At 39.8% G+C, this 21,384-nt stretch overlaps 1 protein-coding gene across 1 annotated transcript; it reads left to right on the top strand.

Moving 5' to 3' along the window:
- Positions 1-2,214: 2,214 nt before the first annotated feature.
- Positions 2,215-20,419, top strand: LOC104072313 (monofunctional C1-tetrahydrofolate synthase, mitochondrial-like; the record flags this gene model as incomplete). The annotated part of the gene is made up of 6 exons (XM_009585345.1): positions 2,215-2,354; positions 4,023-4,064; positions 5,148-5,248; positions 5,669-5,846; positions 18,487-18,594; positions 20,267-20,419. Coding segments are annotated over 6 exons (722 nt in total), but the record flags the coding sequence as incomplete, so codon positions are not given.
- Positions 20,420-21,384: the final 965 nt, after the last annotated feature.

The following is a 21,384-nucleotide window of genomic DNA, read 5'->3' as shown; positions in this document are numbered from 1 at the left end:
CCTCCGCTTCAAGTGAAGAAATCCCATTCTCCGTGTTGTAGCACTCAGTCTCAGTGAACACCGGTGTTCTGTTAGCTTTTCAAATGTTGATATAGGATTTGGGTTGTTTAGGCAAATGTGTATTTTGCCCTCCATATTAAAGAAAAACAGTACAGAGAAGAGAGGAATATGCACAGCTACCCAGATAAGTGCCCCTGTGCAGCTTTCCTGGGCGTTTGCCCTGGCTGCTTAGACTGCCTGAAGGGTGTCAAGCACCTCCCTGGGAGCCCTGAAGTGCTGTGTGTGCTGTTGCTGTGCTTGCTGGAACGCTGAAATCTCTGCTTTTCTCGCACTGAAAGGTAGACTTGTAATCCCCCTTTCTCTAAGGAAAACTGACCCTTGAAAAGGCTTGGCATGAAAAGGATTAACTCCCTGGAAACTTTGTTTGCAAATGTTAGGAGACTGCTATGTGTATACGCTGGCAATCTCTGTAAGAGACAAATTATTTTCCCACCCTCTCAAGTACTTGGTAGTTTATCTGTTGTTTATATTAAAGATTGATCATGGTTATATATTCCTGACTCAGAGTTCTCATTAATCACACTGTGCCACATAAGAGACTGGAGAAGAAGAATGGGGGTTACTGGAAAGCAGACATGTGATCCCTGGCTCTGCTTTTAATATGGCTTATCCGGACATTAGCTTTGTTCCTGTGAATTATTGTGTTTGTGTAAACCTCTTTCTTTCTTTTTTTTTTTTTTTTTTTTGTTTCCATGTTTGGTATGTCTGTTTTTCTCAGGGCTATTCAGAAAAAGATAATATACTTATTACAAAGATTTTGGAGAATGTTAATCATGACACTTGCCATGTTACTATGTCAAGAGGTCCCTGCTCCCCCCCACATGCCCACCCCCTTGTTTGCTAGCTCTTGCTTCCTCCCCCAGCCCCAGCAGCCATTTCCTCCCTCTCAGCAGAGCCACGCAGGCAATTGTTTCAGCCTGTGCAAAACGAAGGGGTGGAAAAGGACCAGTGGGGTGAGGACAAATCCACAAAGGCTGGGACTTCCTAAAGCGCATCGGCTGCCAACAGAAAGATGCTTTCTCCCACAGCAGCAGAGCTGATCTGCACCTCCTCCTCCTTGACCCTGCTGAAGGTTTCCAGAGAGGGAGAGAAAGAAAAGGGAATTTACTAGTTTTTGCAAGCTGATTGGGGTTACAGGGACAAATTACCAGCCCTGCTTGGAGTCAGGTCCAGGAGCCTCTGAAGCAAGCGATTTTCCCACCCTGACTTGTCTGGCTGAAAGTCCCTTCACATCTTCCAGAGGCATGCATTGACCCAACTCTTCAGTGTGTTCTGGTGGGAAATGGTTACATCGGCAAATTTTCAACCAACAGGAGATTTAACCCCTTGAATTTTTAAAATGCTGTGTGCTTGTGTTTGTCTAATAAAAAGAAATTATTTGGATTTTAAAAGAGGCAATTGAAATAATTGATATTTGACAAATCAGAGCAAATTAGCTCTGAAGAGACTGACATCATTTAATACAGATTATCTTCTCTTTTATTTGTAGCTCTGCTAAAAATACTTTGCCAGGCATATCCTAATTCTGCACAGATTTTTTTTCCTGAGTCACATTAAATTAACGTCTGACTTCTTTGGTGCAAAGTCCCGTTGTAGAATTCACTGTTTAGGAGTATCTTCGACACTGAGACATGACTGTAAATGCTGGTTTGTGTTTATAATTAAACACCTGCCCCATAGAGGCAAGAGATGATTAGAAGTTCTGCAAACCTAGGAGAGTTTAAGTCCATTAATTATGATGAAAGCACATCTTCAGTGAAATCAAGGGAGGAGGAATAATGTAGGGAAGTCTTAGATCTGTAAGAATTTTAAACATTTTAAATATAATTACATAGAAATATCTATTTTAGAGGACTAGATGTTTTTAAAAGACTTTGATTCCAATTAATTTGGATTGCTTGGGTTTTCTTCCCCATATGACTACTTTTGATGACATGTTGTACATATAAAGAATAAGAGAATTTATTTCTGAGTTGGGAATAGTTTTTTAATCGGACTCAGTAATATAAACAGACCTCTATTTGAAAGTTCATTCAAAACTGAGTACTGGTGTATATTTAAATGCACTGTATGCTAAAGTAGAAATATCCCCCAGTGTTTAACCGAAAGCATGTTTTATCTGTGGTTTTGTTTTGTTTTTTTAATGTTTAACAGTAACTGAAGCTGGCTTTGGTGCTGACATTGGGATGGAGAAATTCTTCAACATCAAATGCAGAGCCTCTGGCTTGGTTCCCAGTGTGGTTGTACTTGTTGCTACAGTGAGGGCTTTGAAGATGCATGGAGGTGGGCCAAATGTAAGTTTTTGCACTTTTCTTGGGAAATAAAATCGTTGCTAATATTTGAAATAAGTAAAATATCTTGGTTTAAGAAATATTGGGGGTAGTTTATGGGGCAGCATTTAGGTATCCCTCCTGAGTTACCTCATTATATAGATGTTACCTCCAAAGGTAATGCGGGAATGGAAAAGCACAAATGAAACAAGAGGGATGAAAGAGCTCTGAAGAAGTACTAAATCTTGCTGAGGGAGGGAAGTTTGTTTCCTTAGAAAAAAAAGCTATAATATGTATATATATTCTTTTCCCTGCCTTTTGAAATAGTGTTTGTAAGTGCACTGAAGTAGTCGCAGGCTGGGAAAGCTGGCAGCTGAGGAGGAATGAGAAGAGTTCGGGTTGCAGTACATGAGCGAAAGTAGGGGACATTGTTAGTGAAGGTTTTGAGATTTCTTTCACTGCAATAATGGGAACCCCTTCTGTCCTTTTAATCTGCTCAGGTTAAATCCCTCAGGGATGCTAAGGTAACTGATAAAATTGTGCAAGTGTTTTCCCAGTGTACCAAAAGTCACCAGTGTATCATTTTTTGCTATTTAAGCCACAAAGAGACTTGTACAGATTACTGATTGTAGAAGTACTCTTCAGTCATGCAATCAGATCGGACTCTGCTAGCCAAACAGACAGACACTTAACTCCTAGAAACACTTTTATCTGCCCAGCAGCATGCAAGCGAGTGTTGCTGCCAGGGAAACAGTCTCATTGGGTGAAAATACCAGAGCTGTTTCCACAGCCACAAAATTTTGGAATGCATGGTCTCCCTTACAGCTAATTGTCTCTTAGAGCTAAAGCTGAGCTGTCGTTTTTCAGTCTTTCAGGTTCTATCATTTTAGTCCACTTCTACTGCAAGTTTTCTTTAATGATATTGCTCCATGTGTATCAAGGCAGGTATATTGTCATGTGTGTTATCATTCAATCTAGCAAAAATAGGACTTAAATATGTCTCGATAACTGTCTCTATTTCTGTCTGATCTGTGTCTTTAGAAATATAAAGCTTTCATTTGTTTACATAATGCATCATAGAGGCATGTAGAGTACCAGATACTTTTACTGGGAGGTTAACTATAAAATGGACCAAGACCGATGCTTGAGACAAAAGTGACTTAGTCCAGTGCCTGGGATTGATGTATGTGGTCCCTGAAGACTCAATATAGTATCCTGGTGATACTCTGTTTGTATACCTTTGTGCTTTCCAGCAAAGTAAATTACTTGCGTGCAGTTCCTTGCCACAGACAGTAATTACAGGACACCCAAATATGATGTTCCTCTTCTAGTCATCTATGTTACTGCTATTCCTTCAGCCAGCTATTGGAGATTGCTGTCCATTGTCTTTGCACTGCTGGTGTGTTGTTAAGTGCGTAGAATGGGATCCAATTACCTCCTGTCTAATAAATCTTTTACAACTGGTTGCTGAGTCACTACCTGTATCTTGCTACCCAAATACAATAGGAAGCGTTGCTATTCTCCATGTACCGGTGTAACTTGCAATAAAACAGAAGTTGCAGTCAAGCTATGATGTTGTGTGCAACGTATGTGCTGACTGGCAGTATAGAAAGTAAGCAAAAGTGCACTTCTGACCATTTAGGATTATGACAAGTGTCAATCTGTGGTGACTTCGATTGTTTATTATTCCAGGTAACTGCTGGTGCCCCCTTGAAGAAAGAATACACAGAAGAGGTAAGAAGAACTATTATAAAACTTTAGGAGAAGTTTTTGTTTGAAGGGACAAAACACTGTGTTATATGGAGAATTATAACTTCTCATTCCTCTGGCTGGATAGTTTGCGGCCTCAGGTTTGACAATAGCATGCTCTAATGCTGACATTCGGTGAACACCTTTAACAGGCATTGCCAAAAAGTAAAGCCATCTCATCTTCCCCCAGCCACTCGGTGTTATCCCTCTTGTGTGTGCTATGTGTGTGTGTCTGCATGGTAGATTGTACTGAGGAACTGAGCTAGCTGAAAAATTATCTTTTTTTCAGTAGTTTTTCCAGGACCACTAAGTTTTCAGACTGATCAGCTCTTCATTCCAGTCCATCATACAGGCATTTATGGCAGCACAAGAGCAGAGTGGTGCAGGGATCAAAGACACTCCCTGAAATTAATGATAGCTTAACCTGTTCATTAAACAACAGGTTTAATCTGTTTGTGCTTCCCGTCTGGTGTTGGATGTCACTCTTCAAACAAGAGTGGATTCTACAGGTTTGTTTTCTTTGTCTCTTTGCTGTAGACAAGTTCTGGTTTTTTGGTTTTATCAGGCTAAGGATATGTGTTGTTGCAATTAAGACATGGCCTACAAAGTGTGAGGTAAAAGAGTAAATATGGAAATCCAGTAATGCGCTTTTGTCTGGGATATATATGTATATATAGATTAGACTATGCATCTAACACATCTGCATGTCAAACCCCACCCCACTACTGTAGCTTGTTTATAAACTTTGCAAACAAGACTAACAGCCCTTTCACAATCGTGACAGGCAACCAGTCATCAGCTTGCACTGTCTTGTGTCCCAGAAAAGAGCAATACATCCATGTACAAATTTTGGGCACTGCTTAGTTACTTAAATATGTCTGTTGCTTGTTAATTGAAATAAGAATTAGTAAGATAAGTGCCAAAATATTTTTGTCTGGAAGCATTTTACTTGCCTTCAGCTGTCATGATCAGCACTGTTTATGTTCGGTTTCATTTATGGAAAATTCTTTGGCTGGAGAAGACTTGATGTATCTTACCATTTCCATTAATTTTTATTTAATTGCACAGAACCTCCAGCTGGTAGCTGATGGCTGCTGTAATCTACAGAAACAGATTCAAATTACTCAGCTCTTTGGAGTTCCTGTTGTGGTTGCTCTAAACATCTTCAAGTAAGTCTATTCTTTCATTACTCTTGTGAGTAAATCCACAGTTCAAATTTCACACTTTTCTTCGGTTTTAAGTTAATCAGTTTTGGCATGAAGAAAAGAAGCTATTAAAGAATTTCCTTTTTTCATCATGAATATAAAAACCTTTAAATCCTTAGCTTGTTCTTAAGGTTTTAAAACCACCAAAAAGGTATATACTGTTATGGAAATATTAATCTTCCATGTTAATTAGCTATAACAATTACAAAAAGTTTTCTTGAAACATATAAATACATATGCCATATATAAATGCATTCTGTATATGGCACAATTTGTATATAGACTTGCTTTACAACTGCTGATGGTAGAATAAGGCAAAGTATGTAAGGTTATAAAAGAGAACTAATTAAACAAAATAATGAGATGGAACTGTTTGGTTGGCAGAACTGACTCTCCTGCTGAGGTTGATCTGGTGTGTAAGATTGCAAAGCAATCTGGAGCATTTGATGCTGTACCCTGCAATCACTGGTCGGCTGGTGGTAGAGGAGCAGTAAAATTAGCTCAAGCTGTGGAAAAGGCAGCCAATCAGAAAAACAGTTTCAAATATCTCTACAGCTTGGAGGTAAGATTTTTTTTTTTTTTTTTTTTTTTTAATGAATGCATGCTGCATCAGTGTTGGATTTAAAACAAGAACATTGCACAAAGCTATCTAACATACTTGGAAAGGGACTTGACTTGGCTTAATATCACAAAAGCTGGAGAGAACAAACAATCTGTGGCTTGTCTAATCAGAGGAGCAGGATACTTGCTGGTAATGCTCGTTATTTAGTGCATTGAATGATGTTTCTGATACTTTCTTGTTTAACATAAAAGTATGTCTGTAGGTGGAACATTCACAAATTATTGTGGGAGACTTCTCAATAAAGATCTCACAGTCATATTTGTCCTGACAATCAGCTAAAATGAAATATTGTTACTGTCTCACAGTCATGGGTATTGCTCCAAGTTGTGGCTCCCTGAAGCGTTCACTCTCTGTATGAGAAGGATATTAGAGATAGCACGTGCATGCTCATGCTACACATCTGCCCAGCCAGACAGGTCAACACAGAGAGAAAGCACTGCCTTTGCCAGCACCCACTTAACACACCCACAGCCCTCAGATGAACATGAAGAGCACAGACGGCCCAGTCCTGTTCCTTCTGTCCTGCTGGTCGGGATTAGAGTCTGCTAGTACAACATGGCACACACGATATATAGGTCACTGCTGTTGTTGGCCTTAGATCGTCAGTCTATCCAGGAGCAGCCCCCAGTGCCCCTGCCCTGCTGCAGTTGTTGGCACCAGGGTCCACGAGCCCCTGAGGTTCACGGCTCACAGCACCTGCTGGCACTCAGACCTTTCCTCCTGCTCTCTAGTGTTCATACATACACATCTGGAGCAGAGAGCACACCCATACAGAAGGTAGTCAGAAATCAGATTTAATGAAAATAGAGGACAGACTGTGGTGCTCAAGCACAGAGCTCAGTCAGCCAAACTACTGACCAGACACCTTTACACTCAGCTGGCCCTTTTTCCCCTTTTCCCTCCATTTTTTCCCACACTTGTTCCTCTTCAATCCACCTTGATTACTCCCTTTCCCCATCTTTAGTTCTTCCACTAAACATGCCCCAACAATCTTTACACATTCCTACAATCCCCTTCAAAAATCCCATCATAAGTTTTACACTGTCCCAAAACGCTCTTCTTCCTACATCCCATGACAGTCCTGTGCTGCTGTAGGCAATCACTCCCTTTTGTTTGCAAAGTTTTCTGATTAAAGAGTTTCCCCATTGACTCATCTTGGTGCCTTTCACACCAAGAACAATAGTCTCATCCTTCCCCTTGGATGGTCTTAGGAAACAACCAATTCAGTGTGCTCTGATTTTCACTGGTTAGGTTTTTCCACTGATTACGTTACTAGGGTTCCTCCACCTATCATTGTTCCTCTGATCCTTGCTTGGGCTTTGTGTTTAATTTGCTTAGCTGTTAGTCAGATAACCTAACAAAGGATAGTGTGGTCCAAGTTTCAATCTTTTGTCTGCCAGAGATGGTGACTGTTTTTCCATGTCTTGGAGACTTTATTGCAGTCATCTGCAAGGTAACATCACAGCATTGTGAGCTGTCAAGAGGAGCAGCTTGCAAGGAAGGGCTGCTTGGGCCCCTGAAGGCACTATGCTGGAGTACCACCATGCAGACAGAAGATTTGGAGGGATGTGAAACTCCCTATCAGATGTATTGCTGAGAAGGTTATACAAATGATTTCTCAGGACCTTCCTGGCTATCCAAATGTGGGTGGGTTAAAATTCGGGCAGCAAAATAGACTTCTCTGGCACCAAGGAAGCCCTTGTCAAATTTCAGGTCCTGTGCCCCAGTGGTACTTAAGTTTCTTTAGAAAATGTTTGAATGCTATTTTTTAATAGCAGAACCTCAGCTTCATTTTTTTAAATGGCTGAAAGTTCCTGTTTTGATTATTCTCGCCAGAAAAAAGTTCAACCTGAGGTAGATATGCCCTACTGTTGTCTTTCACTTTCTCTCCTCCCTGATATGTACCTCGTATCTGTTGCACCCATTTTATTTATTCTTTCCACCTCCCCCACTGTTTTCCCAAATGTCAGTAATCCAGCCAACTCCTATTGGTATTAACCACTGCCTTCACAGAATAGATGGAAATACCTTGGGAATATAAGTGCTGCGGCATCTATTCAGGGCGTTTTGCCCACGGAACATTTTTATAGCCAAACAGTGGACAATATATCTGCCTTTCTGAGTTTGTCTCTAATGAGGTGCTCAGGAACCTGAGGATATCATTTTATGGGTTTTGCATAGTAAAACGGAAAAAAAAAAATTCTTGCAGAAATATGTGTAATAGTTTTCCCCATAGGACACTTGTGTTACAGAGGTAGCACATTAATGTTTGACAAGTCCATATTTAAGCTCTGATGTTACTATATTCTATGTAGCTTACAATCTTGTGGTATGAATGAGTAGAAAGGATTGGTAGGGGTGGACTCTGCCTCTATGAAGGAAGAAAATGAGATTGATTTCTACTTTAATGTCTTTCCCAGACACATCTTTTTGTGCTGTGTCCCTTAAGCAGCGTGATCTTAAGCATAAAGGGAATGAACCACACCTTTACATCAACTTAATATCCCGAAACTTAACACAAGTATTATAAGCCTCAGAAATATGTTGAAGGGATTTTATAAAAACATATAAAGATTTTAAAATACTGTAAAAAAGCAAATTCAGGCTAACAAAAACAGTAAAGTGTAAAGTTCAGGCTTCTGTTTCATTCTTACTGCGCAAAGGATGGGGACTGAAGCATTTGGAAGTAGGAGAGTGAAACAGCAGTGCTGTCACTTGTACGGTATGGTAGGTCATTTGGTCACTGGGCCTGTAGGGACGTGAAGAAAAGGTCCCTCTTCCAAATGAGCCTGCCTAGATATTAATTAAGGTTGTAATAGGATTTTACGATGTAGCAGTTTTGAGGACTGAGTTCTACTGTTCAAAGGGGTAACTATGACAGAAAATTAAGAAAGAGAAGAGGTAGTAAGATGGGATTAAGACAGATGATTTCTCTCCATCATTGTGCCTAAAGGGGATGTAAGTGAAAGGACGTAGTTCCATCCCTTGTCTTTCAAGTGACTGCTGGATTTGTCCAGTTACTTGAATACTTTGAAGTCCTGGTTGCCTCAAGTTTGACGGGGTTTGCTGTGGTGGGTTTTTTTTTTCTTTTCTTTCCCCTTTGGAACATTGAAAGGGGAAATATTCTGCATAAAACAACTACCACTTAATTCATATCTTTGTCTTTATGATATTACCCTACTCTTCGCTTTACTCCATGTCTCCATTCAGTCCTTTGATGTCTATGCATTTTATCTTCCTCGGTCTGTAAAACTTCATCAGAATTTACTTCCAAAACTGGCTATAAATAGAACAACTTTCAACAGCACAGACCACTGTAGCCGTAATAGATTCATTCAACATTTTGATGTTTTGTTAGAAGGCATTACTCTGGGGATTTAAAAACAAAAACCCAAACCCCTATATGTAAAACTGTTTTAGATCCTTTTTTACTAGTTAGACCAAAATTTGCAGCAAACTATATTATTAGTATACAGTCAGGCATCTAATTACAGGATAGTCCAGGTCAACTGGGCTGTCTTTAGGTTTTTTCCAAACGGCATGCATCTCTGCAGTGCTTTATGTAATTTCCAAATGTATACCTGGAAACAAAGACTTCCTTGAAAGGTGTTTACAAATGTGTATAATGTGAGAAGAACAAGAAAGTCTTGTCTAGATCTGTCAAATACTGGTAAAAGGTTGAGGATCAGCGATTTTTTTTTCTGAATCCTGAGGTATGTTTATACATTTATACCATCTTGTCCAGTGATACCCAAGCATGTGCTGAATGAGCGATTTTAGACGGTGGATGCAACACAGTTGTATTGGTTCAGGACTCAGGCTCAGCTAAATTGTTCCTCTTGAGTATCATAGCAAGCTAGTCTAATTAGAATACTGTGCTAATGTGGTTATATTGCTTGAAGCATCTCATTTCAGTCTGTGTAAACTTCCTCAGGTGTCTCTACATGACACACTTTTGGATTGCTTTTCAGGTTCTCTTTATTTATTTCTCTAAGCAGGCAAGCTTTTGTTTTTATCCTAGCAGCTGATGCTTATACTTTTTTTTTTTTTAATACTTCTTGATTCTAGCAAGGGTTTGTTTGACATTTGGTATTAGATGAATAAATATTTTTCAAGAGTTGAAATGAGAACAGAATAAGCTTCAAGTATATTTTGAGGGCAGTGCGAAGAATAGCTGCATATGTGATTTTGGGAGTGCATATGTGTGCCAGTGTCATTTCATGGATCAAGTACAAGAAGTGACCTCTGACAAGTAACCCCAGCACTGTAGTTACTTTAAAAGTGTAAGAAAAGGACATAAACAGATACAGTGTATGATTAAATGCTTACAGTATTAGGAATTGCTCGGGGCGGGGGGGCGTTCAGGAGCAAGGAGGGGTTTTTATATGATAGGCTCCAGAGTTTATAACATAGTTTAGAAGATTGTTGGCAGTAGTTGTAATAAATACTATAGTAGTGTGTGGTTTTAATACGGATTTTTGCCCCTACTGCACACTAACCTCTCTTATTTTGAATTGGTTTCTTGCCGAGTATTTCTCTTTAGTGTTTGGAGGATGGGTTTGTTTTAAAGGCCTCCTGAACTCTCTATGAAATAAGCTGTGCTTTTTTTTTTTTAATATATATTCTTGCTACATATGGAAAATATCAAAATATCGACTCTCTTATCACTGTTCACTTCCTTTCTGGGTTCACTTTTCTTGAAGTATGGGTCTTTAAGTTGCAGCAGAAAGCTATTACTCAAAATAAAGTTGACTGACCCATTAAAAGCAAGTTTAGATAACTAGGGGGAGTGTAGGAGAGGATGGAAACAAACGCATCCCATTCCCAAATTTCTCTGGCTTCAGTGCCTGTTCTTGGCAGGGGGGAAGCTATATTCCCCACTAATGCATGCCTGGTGAGTAACCTGCCTTCTTTCACTATCCTGGTCTCCTCAGTTCTCCTGTGGTGAACTCTCCTTTGACTTACAGCAGCCCTCTTCAACCTGAGGGAGGAAGCATAGGTCTGAATGAAGGCAGGCATTAGGTTTTTAAGAGGTGCATTGCCCCTTCCTGCAAGGCAGCTGGAGCGCAGTGGGCTAACACTCCAGGAGATAGAAGAAAGGGGAAGGACAGGTGTATGGCATGAGGCAGGATCAGCGTATCTGGCCAGTCAGCGAGTTAGCATTGTCCTCTTAAAAGACTGACATGGTAACCTGACAGATATGATTGAAGAGCCTCAAATCACCTGATTTATGCTGCATTGGAAAACTAAATTGAAGAGTGTAAAGGTCACAAAAGGGAGGGAGGAGAAGGAATTGTTCCAAGTTTGTCAGATGACACCTATTTTTGCCATTGCTTTGCCTTTAGTTAATATCATGACAAGTGAAAATATTTCCAGGTTGTACTGAGGAAGTTGATTGCACAAATATTTTGGGTGAGTGCAGTGAATTGTCTGGCCAGCTTGCAGAACAAAGGAGAACTTTCTCAGCTTGGGGCCATCCCCTGGGAATGAAGTTGAGTAGCAGCACTTCTCAGGGAGGTATTCAAGCAGTTAGCAGCTTCAGCACTGGTGTTTTTCTTCCGCTGCTGGGAGCATAATAACAACTTGGGCAAATCTGGAGCATCTAAGCCCACAGTTTTGGCTGCCCCTGCCTCTGTTGTGCTATGGCAGTATGGTGTGGGCTGCCACTTGGCTCATTTCTTCCAGTATTAGCTTCAGCTGTCAGATGATGGGTCACTCGGAGGAGTCTAAGGGTAGCATCAAAACAGAGAAGACTCTGCCAGCAGTGGTTCTCTGTGCGTTATCTTCTTTTCCATCCGCTGGCCATGGTCTCCAATAACAAGAATGAGCTGTGAGTAATGAAGGAGGGAAGAGACCGGTCAGTGGAGGAGAATGCTCCTTGGTGCATGTAGGAGAAGGGGAATGGCTCGAAGAGGAAGGCAGAGTCAAGAAGGGCTCACGGGGCCTGGGTCTGAGGATGCTGACCTCCAAGGGAATGACCTAAGGCAGAATGTTTTTTTCCATTTCTAAATTGGTCACCTTTTCAATCCCAGTGTGATTGAATGTGTGAGTGGGTGTGGGTGTGTTAGGGGTATTTTCTGTTTCCTGCACTAATACCGTGAAGCCGCTAAGCCATGAAAGCCATCCATCATGTGTCTGCTGTCACATCAGCCCAACATACCTCTGTTGTTTTGCCTAGGAGGCAAATAACTTCTGTGTTGTTCTTTATACAGCATGGAGTTCAGTCATGTATGGACCAAATGGAAGGTCCTTAAGCACTACCGGAGTAGGAATAAATAAAATTATATACACTCCTTACTGCAACTTTTCCTAATAAACGATGGAGATAATTTCTCATCTTGAAATGCAGGCTATGCTGCCCTCCAGGGTATGCTAGTCTTTAAACTATTGCTCCCCACCCTACTGCTACTAAGCCATCTAGCAGTGAAACCACGTTAAAGAGGAATTCCACAGGGCTGTACCAGCCTCTCCTCCCACTCCCATCAAAGAGATTTTGGTGGAGTCTGGGCACTTCTTTCACTGAATTGGGTGTTCTAGGGTTGGAAGCTGTCTTTCTTCCACTCAATCTCTTTTGTTGTGGATGTAGGCTCTTGATGGCACTGCACTTTTATGTTTGTTTTCATTATTTTCCTATTCTTCACGTGAAGCAATTTTCTTAGGCACGGCTGGGGTTTCAAAGTTGGGGAAATGGAAAATAAATCTCTAAGGCCACAAGCTTAGGTGTTGATTCACAAACTGTTTAACTCGACTGAATATGCTTTTCCACAAGTTAAAAAACACAATCTTGTCCTGTGCCAACAAAGGAAGAGGAGTGCTAAAGACTTGGGAATCCTTTTGTCAGCCACAGATCTTCTGGAACCAGAATATACAGATACTTCAATAAATGTGTTTTTATTTTATCCAGGGGAAAAGCTAGAAGTAGGAGTTCAAATGTGCAGAGTCAGCTATTGTTTTAGCACTGCACTCTGTCACCTCACACAGCACCTTCAGCCATACTCCCATCATATGTTTTCATTTGGCAACCTTCCCAAGAAGAGGAATGAGTGATGTCTGCATACTGTTTCACTTAGCCAACCAACGATTCTTTATTATTGCTTTCAGTGAATGCATAAGTTAAAATTTAAAAAAAAAAGTGCCACTACCAGGAATTTTAAACTATTTCAAAAATTTCTGTTAAAACACAAGCAGCTTAGCAACAATAAACCCAGAGGTTAGTGACCTCGTAATTAAACTGGTGATCTCATAATTAAAAATAGGCAGTGAGACTAAAGTGAATGTTTAAAGAACTTGAAGTATTAAATGTGTAAGTTATAAATGAATAGTGCTTTTGTTATATTCTCTGGTTAAACATGTGTTTTTCAGAAGAATCTTAAGTTTGCTCACAGAATAAAGTAGTTTTAAATATTTATGTTGTGTAACTGCGTAGAGATCCTTTCAGACAGTGCTGCACTGACAGACATTCACTTAAGGAAACCAGGACAGTATTCAGTTTAAGCTAGATGACACCAGTGCTTCTCGTAGCGTGGCTTAGCTGCAACCTAGTGGAATGAAGTATGACTACGGACTGTTGACTCTGGCTCTTTGGAGATGTTTTCTGTTGGACTCTGTTTTGGGGAGGAAGTCGGGGGGAATGTTTAAAATCAGAAGAAAGGAAGAAGGAAAGGAACAGGGGTTTTCAGCAATCTCGGTGATTGTCTATGGGGGGTTAGAAAGATGAACTTCTTTCTGCAGTGGCCAAAGAGCTTAAAATCAGGTGTCCAGATTAGGATGCAAAAGATGGGAATCCCGAGCACAGTCCCAAGCCGGGTCCCTGGTAATCTGTATGTTTCTTTTCACGTGATACTGACTTTCGACAACAAGACTGATTTCAGGAATCCCAGCCCAAGCCGCATGTCCCTGCCCAAACTCACTGTTTCTGCTGGTACATTTCAGTGATCAGATCTGAACAGTTTGGCATTCTGTAGAGATGGCATTTAAGCCACCTCTGTCTCTCTGCTTTATACTGGCTTTGCCTTTATGGTAAACTGGATGTGTGAACTGAGCTGGGTTAAAATAGCTTGCTTTTTTTTCCCCTGGGTTATCTTTTAGCCTGGATCACTTTCTCTGGTATGTGCAGCTGCGCAAACAGTGGTGCTGCCCTCTCAGTTGCACTGGCACATGGATGAGTGTGAGCAGCAGAGGAAGGGAGGATGAAGGAGGGTCTGTTGAAGCTGGTCTTCTGTCCACAGAAATCCTCATCAAGCCCCACGTGGAAAAATGATAATCTGCAGTCTGCTGTTATAGCTGAAGAAAGAGTTGAAGAGTGAAGGAGATGTGAGGAAATGCTAGCTGAAATGAAACACTATTAAATTACATTTTGGTAAAAACCTTGCTGTTGATAGTATTGGAGGAAAGAAGATTGTGTAATAAACAGCACCAATTTGCACTAATGTGATGTCTTGCAAGGGGGATGACCTGGAAGTAGCAGTATGGCTGGGTGAACAACAGTGCTGTGATTTTATCTTGGATAATCAATTCAGTCTTGGGAATGACAGGCTCTCCTCTTTATCAGTGCTGATTTCTTGGTTTAATTGTTCTCTATCAAGTAATGAAATGTACAGCTACACAGACACTGTTTTTGTGAATGCAGTTCGTGCACTTTTGCTGTAGTACTTGTTATGCTTTAGCCAAGGAGATAATCCTGTTTATGGTGTGGGTGCTTGACAGCCTCAACAAGCACGTGTGTTGGTGCTTGCTTCAGAAGAAGCATATGGCTTTGGTAGCTCTGAATGTGTGAGACTTCAGAAATGCACATTGTCTCTGGCAGGGCTGGGGAGATCAGTTGTTTCTGAGAGAAACACCAAAGCTACTTAACTGTAAGCAGATATTCATACCGTGTGGCCCTGTAGCACCTTCTTATGTTCAGTGTAAGTTTACATTGAGTATTTCATGCTATCATTTTCTCAAGAAGCTAAAACTGAATTTGGAATGAATTATCTGAAACTGCCATCATTCCTTCAGCATTAGTACTAATATTAGTTGCATATCTATAAAAGTCAGTTTTTGTCTAAATCCGCACTGTCTACTGTGTGTCTGTCACCTGTTCTCCCCCTAAATGTACTTAGTTGTGTAACATTCACAACCTTACATAAGTGAAATAAGGAGAGGAAGACCTTTTATTGCTGATCCTAAATCTTTTGTGCTTTTGATGCTCTGCACATTTTATAAATATCTTTATCACCATAGCTGTCCAGATAGCAGAGGTGCTGTGAAATCAAGTTGCTCTTCATACAGGTGCATCGACACTCACCGTCCAGATGAGATTTTTCATCCTCCTTTCTTTAAGACTGTTTTACTGATGGCCTACAAATAGTTGCATCAGCGTATCTGAGGGTGCTGTATTATAGTTTGCGAGTGGGAATGAACAACTGGTTTAGGAATATTCTAGGCCATTGTAGAAAATTCTCAGACAAAGAAAATGAAAGATGTGAAAGTACTTATTTTTTCTAAGTGTGTGAGATGTGTGGTTTATGCTGGCAGATACTTGACCAAGGTGTTTAAGGTACAAATAGGTAGCTCACATAATTTTTTTAGAAGAGTCTGGTATAAGCTGGACCAAAAATCCATCTTAAAATCCCTTGATGATTTAGTTACTTGTGCAATATGCCTCTATTTTTCAGCCCATTTCAATTCAGCTAAGCACTTTTCCATATGAATTAGTACTGTGAAGCGTTATTACATGTGGTGGATGCCTGTGCCCATCAGTAAGAGTATTTCTGTAGTGAAGTGCTGAGTAATCAAGAGTTTTGTTGAAAACCTAAAGCTAAACTTGCTTTTAAAGACCAGATAAGAAAAAGTAAGAATTGTTCCTACAAATATCTTGTGAACATCCAGGCTTCTGCTATGGCATATATGTAAAAAGTCTCTTGAATTACTAGAGCTTCTTTTCTGATAAATACCATTATATTAGTTTCAAGCAAAATTAATTTTTATTTCTCATGTAAAGTACTAGGTGGCTTTTCTTTCGAAAATACTTCTTTAAGTTAAATTAAAATGAAGTTTCCTAGCAGTATTACTTGATAACTGAAACACAGGAAACTTTTTAGCTTGAAATACTATTACACTGTGATTCTAAATAGATAATCCCTCAAAAAAATCCCACTAAATACTAGGAAACAGGATCCTTAGCACGATTTTCAAAATTTGAGGAGTGGGTACTGGCCTGAAAAGTATCTGAAATTCTGGTTAAAAAAACCAAACATAAATCTGTAGGGATACAGTTTGACTGTCCAGCTCAGACTCACTCATGCAAAATACTGAGCACATCCCGGGAGGAGCAGAATGCCACCACTGTCATTAAAGCAGTCTGCTCTGATGTTAGACAGAGCCCTGCTGGGTTTCGTTTGTAAACTACAGCTATGGTTGTTGGAAGGGGGCTGAGAGCATAGTAATTATGCTGCTGTCAAATTAGTTTGAAATATTTTGACATAAATGCAAGTTGAATCTAAATTAACATCTCCATCTCAATGAATTTACTGAGGTTTAAGCAGAAAGCTGTTAGTTTTGATGTTGGCCTGCTGACAATGTGGAGTGGAATTCCTTTTGCTGTTGCTGTTAGTCCTTGACTGCAAGCAAACAGCACCCAAAAGGCAAGTTAACAGACACATTTTGCATTTCTTCCATCGTGTTCAAAACTACCGTGGCTATGAATGTACTTACATCACTGATAATCATAACTCATAACTCGTATCACTGAATAATCAACCTGGACAAAGTTTCATCTCATGATGGCTGTCCATGTCACTGAAGTATTCTATTCAGCTTAATGCTGCCAGGAATTATATTCAGGATGTTTGCAGTGTGTTATCTCCAATCCTCATTAGATTTTTTTTTTAACTGCTTGGATTCCTGTAAAAAGCCTGAAGTCAGGAACATGACATCATTCCATGCAATTAAGGTGCAATAATCATGTAGTGAGCATGTTCAGAAGGTGTCTTGTGGAACATTTTTAAACCTCACTTTGAAATTTTCTATCTGAGGGAGGGATTTTATTTGAGCCTTAGTAGCTTTTAACTGCCTTACATTTAAGCTATTTGAAAGTCTGGCAAGCTTCTTTTCTTGTGATGTCTTTGTTACTGGAGTTCTTTATTAATATAAAGGCAGACTACTTTAAACTTTAATTTTTCTAAAATTCAATCATAAATACAAAAAAGGTCAGTCTGACACAAACCCTTCAACTGATGTATCTTTGCAGCAAAACCATTACTTCTAGACAGGCATTGCAAAAATGTGATTAACTGTGGATCTTCCTATAAATGCACCAGATAGTTTGTTATTCACAAACCAATTTCTTGCCTTTGTTGGAATAAAATGAAATACTTCTGGTTTGTGTTCTGATACTTTTTGTATTGCTTGAGATTACCAAATCTTCTTCCCCAAGTGGCCTCTCTTTAGATTTTGTTCAACACTTCTTCCACGTGTGTTGTTAATTAAATATGCTAGAGTACAAATTACTGGTGGGCTGTTCCCTGGAGCGTTGCACACATCTCTGGCCGTTTGTGGTCAGCACTGAAGTAGCTGAACTGGTGGTATGATCCTTCGTCCATTGCCATGTTCCTATTGAAAGAAGTCGAAGAGGTTGGCTTGTTTAAAATAGGCTATAGGGGTCATAATTGCTTTCTCCAAGGTCATTCAAAACAAAAGGAGAGAGAAAGAGGAAAGAGTTGTTTAAATAAACAGAAATGATGGCACAAAAAGTAAATGCCTGGTCTGACCACAAAAAACTGTCTGCTGAAAATCTGTGAAAGGATTTTTAACAGCCTGAATGTGAGAGTCTGCATCTGCCTTCAGATAGAAGCCATAAAGGCAGAACACGCATTCAGTTTGAGCTGAATAACGTGATGTGGATACTCATGGAGACTGAGGTTGAACTTAGTGACTTGTGATTTCAAAGTGTATCCTAGAATGCTTTCATAATCTTTTTTGGTTTTTTTAAGTGTCTGAAGGGCTTTATAATATCAATGCTACAATTCAAAATACATATGTTAGGAAGGATAAGAGGTGAAAATAAAAAAAAAAAAAAAAACAGTCAAAGGAGAAGTGATGGGTCAGGAATTTTCTGCTACAATTCCTTGCTTCTCAGAGGAACCTTCTCTGGCTGCCTGCTACCTTGCCTTGTCGACTCAGTGTATAGGTTATCTTTATTGTGAAATGAAATTTATTTGTCTAGTGATCCCTGTTAACCCAGTGGAGTTTGCTTCCTTGTATCTGCAGTATGTGTTAGCTCTTGATTCTTAAAACTACATGGCAGTAATTTTCTTCCCCCACTTTAGGCAAGAGTGTAAGCTCATGTTGTCAACTTTGTAATGCACAAATTGTGCAGCTCCTAAATGATGGAGTAGCTGAAATCATGGTTGTAATTCATGTACCTGTACCTGAATATCATATCCATCACCAGTGCCCTTTACTTGGTTTAATGCTTTAGCAAGCCTGTTTAACAAGGATGAATTGAAATGAGAGATTCAGATTTCTCGCTCAGCAAACAAGATGTTAGTTGCTCTTGGCTAATGTTCATCCTTGTATTGTTTCCTTGTCTTTGCAGCTTCCTATTGTTGAAAAAATAAGGATCGTTGCTCAGAAGGTGTATGGAGCTCAGGATATAGAGTTGTCTGCTGTTGCGCAGTCACAAGTTGATTGTTACACCCGGCAGGTAAGAACACCAGTGAATTATGCAGTGAAGTACCTGCTGGAAGAGAGTCTTAGGAAACCTCAGGGTGTAAAAGGTTTTCAGATTGGACTGTTTAGTCAAGGTTTGCTAAAAGGCGTGAGCTTACCTATGGTGCTAAACTGTGGAGGTCAGTATGGATTGGTTTAGATTAGATTAGATAGAATGGTTTTAACCTTGAAAGCTATCTCCCATAAGGTATGTATGGTGTTTGGAATCATTCTGGGATTGTTGATGAAACTCTGTACTTTCTATGCACAGTGGTAATTTGGGATTACTGCGTTAAATGTGACAACTGCACTTCTGCAGAAGTAGCAGCTAGTGAATGTTCCCGATTTTAGCATATGAGTGTTCATTTGTACCTGCAAAAAACGAGTCTGCAAACACAAAAATACCTGTGTGCAGCTATACGCTTTAATAACAAAGCTTCCAATACTTGTAAAATCTTTTGTTTTCCTTCTGTTCATATTATTTTCAAGGTAAAATAGATCACTGTTCCTAAAGCATGTGGGAGTGGGCTTTGTTACACTTTGACAACAGTTTTGAAACCATGTGGAGACGTGAATGTATTTTATGTAATGGAACGGTTTCTGCGCGTAAACATGTCTGGAGCCTTTCTGTCAGAAAATAGAAACTATGGACAATGTGTCATGGAAAAATTCCTGAGTATACTTCAGTGGCCTGGTTAGACAGGCAGAAGTATAGCCATCTTCTCTATAATGCAAATCTCCTGAGAATTAATTTGATTTTCTAGATGGAAAAGAAGCTTACTTAGTGTACTTGAAGCAAAATAATCCATGTCTTTATCTTTTCCTGCTGTGACTCTCTAATCCATTTTTTAGTCTAAACATTAGTAGTATTAGGAAATATTTTCAGTGTCATTAAAGGATTGTTGTCAGCGCTGAGCTGCAGACGCAATTCCCTGCAGTGCCGCCTCTCCTCCTGGCCTTGTGAATTGCATCCCTGTTTGTCAAGGAATTGAACAGAAGAGTAGAGGGTGCCTGACTCAAGGTTAATCGATAACCTGGGAAGACAAATAATGTGTGTGGGAGCTGCTGAGGGCCTTTCCCTGATTTTCTCCCACTTTTTGAGTAACTACTGCACTGTTATTAGTGAAGTGGGTGCCATCACCTCACGCAGTTTTTGTCTTGTTTAAAAACAAAGCAAAGCATCACGAGCCATTTGTGTTTACCTCCAAGAAGATATTAGAGAGTTTTGGACTATGAATCCTGGTCTCAAGTAGGTATCTAACTGGGTCATTAGAGCCCAGAGGGAAGTTCCGTACTGGAGTTTTATTGAGTTAGTGTAGGTTTCTTGTTCAGTGGGATACTTGTTGTGCACCCTTTCTCAAAAATAGCACACTCTAGCCATCGTAGGCAACTTTTGCACCTAACTCTAGGTTAAGAACCCACTCTAGAAGCTGGATATCACTACAGCCAAGTCTCTGGAGATACAAGCCTGAGCTGAGAGAGAATAGCATGTAAAATACAGTATTCTGTCCATTTCTGAAATATTAGCTGTTAAGAAACTGAGGTTAACTATTGCTATATGGGTTGTAGGATTTCTAGAAGATATTGATAACAAAGTGAAAATATATTCTGTCTTTACTGTAATCATAAAAACATTTTTCTTTTATTTTCTTTCCCTTTTCTGTTAGGGATTTGGAAATCTTCCCATTTGTATGGCAAAAACTCACCTATCCCTCTCCCATCAGCCTGAGAGGAAGGGTGTTCCCACTGGTTTCATTTTGCCGATTAGTGATGTGCGAGCCAGTATTGGAGCTGGATTCATCTACCCTTTGGTAGGAACGGTGAGTGCAGAGTATTCAACTCAACCACTCCCCTTTCTTTGACCCAGCTTGACAGGGCAGTGTATTTCCTGTTTGCCTCTAAAAATAATGTGTAGAACCAGGTGAGTTCTTGGGTTTTTTGTAATGATTTTATCCTTACACTTTTTGTAGCTCTACGTTGATAGGAAAGGAGAATTAGGAAAATGTAATATCATATAAGAGCTTTGACTACAGGGTCAAAGAGAATGACTCTTGCCATTGGTTCTGTTTCTGATGTTTTTCAGTTAGTCTAGGATACTTAGACACTCTAATGCTGCAGAAAAATGAATTTACATGTCCGTTGCCTTTCCTTATTCAAATTGCAGCCTGTAAATAACTGTAGTTACATGATTATATTCTAAATGTTAAAACTTTCATCCATAATTACAAAGCATTCTGTAATGTATTTAGATGAAAGAAATCGTGTTAGGGAAAAGTGTGTGATTAAAATGATTGCTTTTCAGCTGATGAGCCTGATCTATTCCTCGTCCTTGTGAACACCTCTGCTGGTTCGGTAAAACTAAGTTATGGCGGGAAGGGATAGATCTCTAAATGCAGAAGTAGTAGCACATTCTTTCTCCTTTTTAGAGATTTAAACAATGAGGTGCTAAAAAGAGGCAATTGTCATCCTTTCTTCCTACCTGCCCTTAAAAGTACAGACTCAGATTAGGAAGCTCCCGATACTTTCTTCCCTGACATGCCTTATCAAAGTAGCTGAGAAGCTAGTTAGCTCATGCCTTTTACCAACTGCGCACATCTTATTCCAAACAGTAGTTGAACTGCATCTGACATCTAATAACATGAATTATTACTTATATGTAGCTGAATCATGGGATTGTGCTAGAGAAGGGATGCAAAAGCCATTGCATTTCCGGAAAGAGTACTCTCCCTATGTTATCTCATCTTCCCAGAGCGTGGCCTGATTTCCTTGTGTAGCAGTACACTTA

The sequence above is a fragment of the Fulmarus glacialis genome, unplaced genomic scaffold (assembly GCF_000690835.1).
Source record: "Fulmarus glacialis isolate BGI_N327 unplaced genomic scaffold, ASM69083v1 scaffold48599, whole genome shotgun sequence".
Classification (NCBI taxonomy): Eukaryota; Metazoa; Chordata; class Aves; order Procellariiformes; family Procellariidae; genus Fulmarus; species Fulmarus glacialis.
Note: the sequence above shows the minus strand (reverse complement) of the source record. Positions and strands in the feature narration are given on the sequence as shown.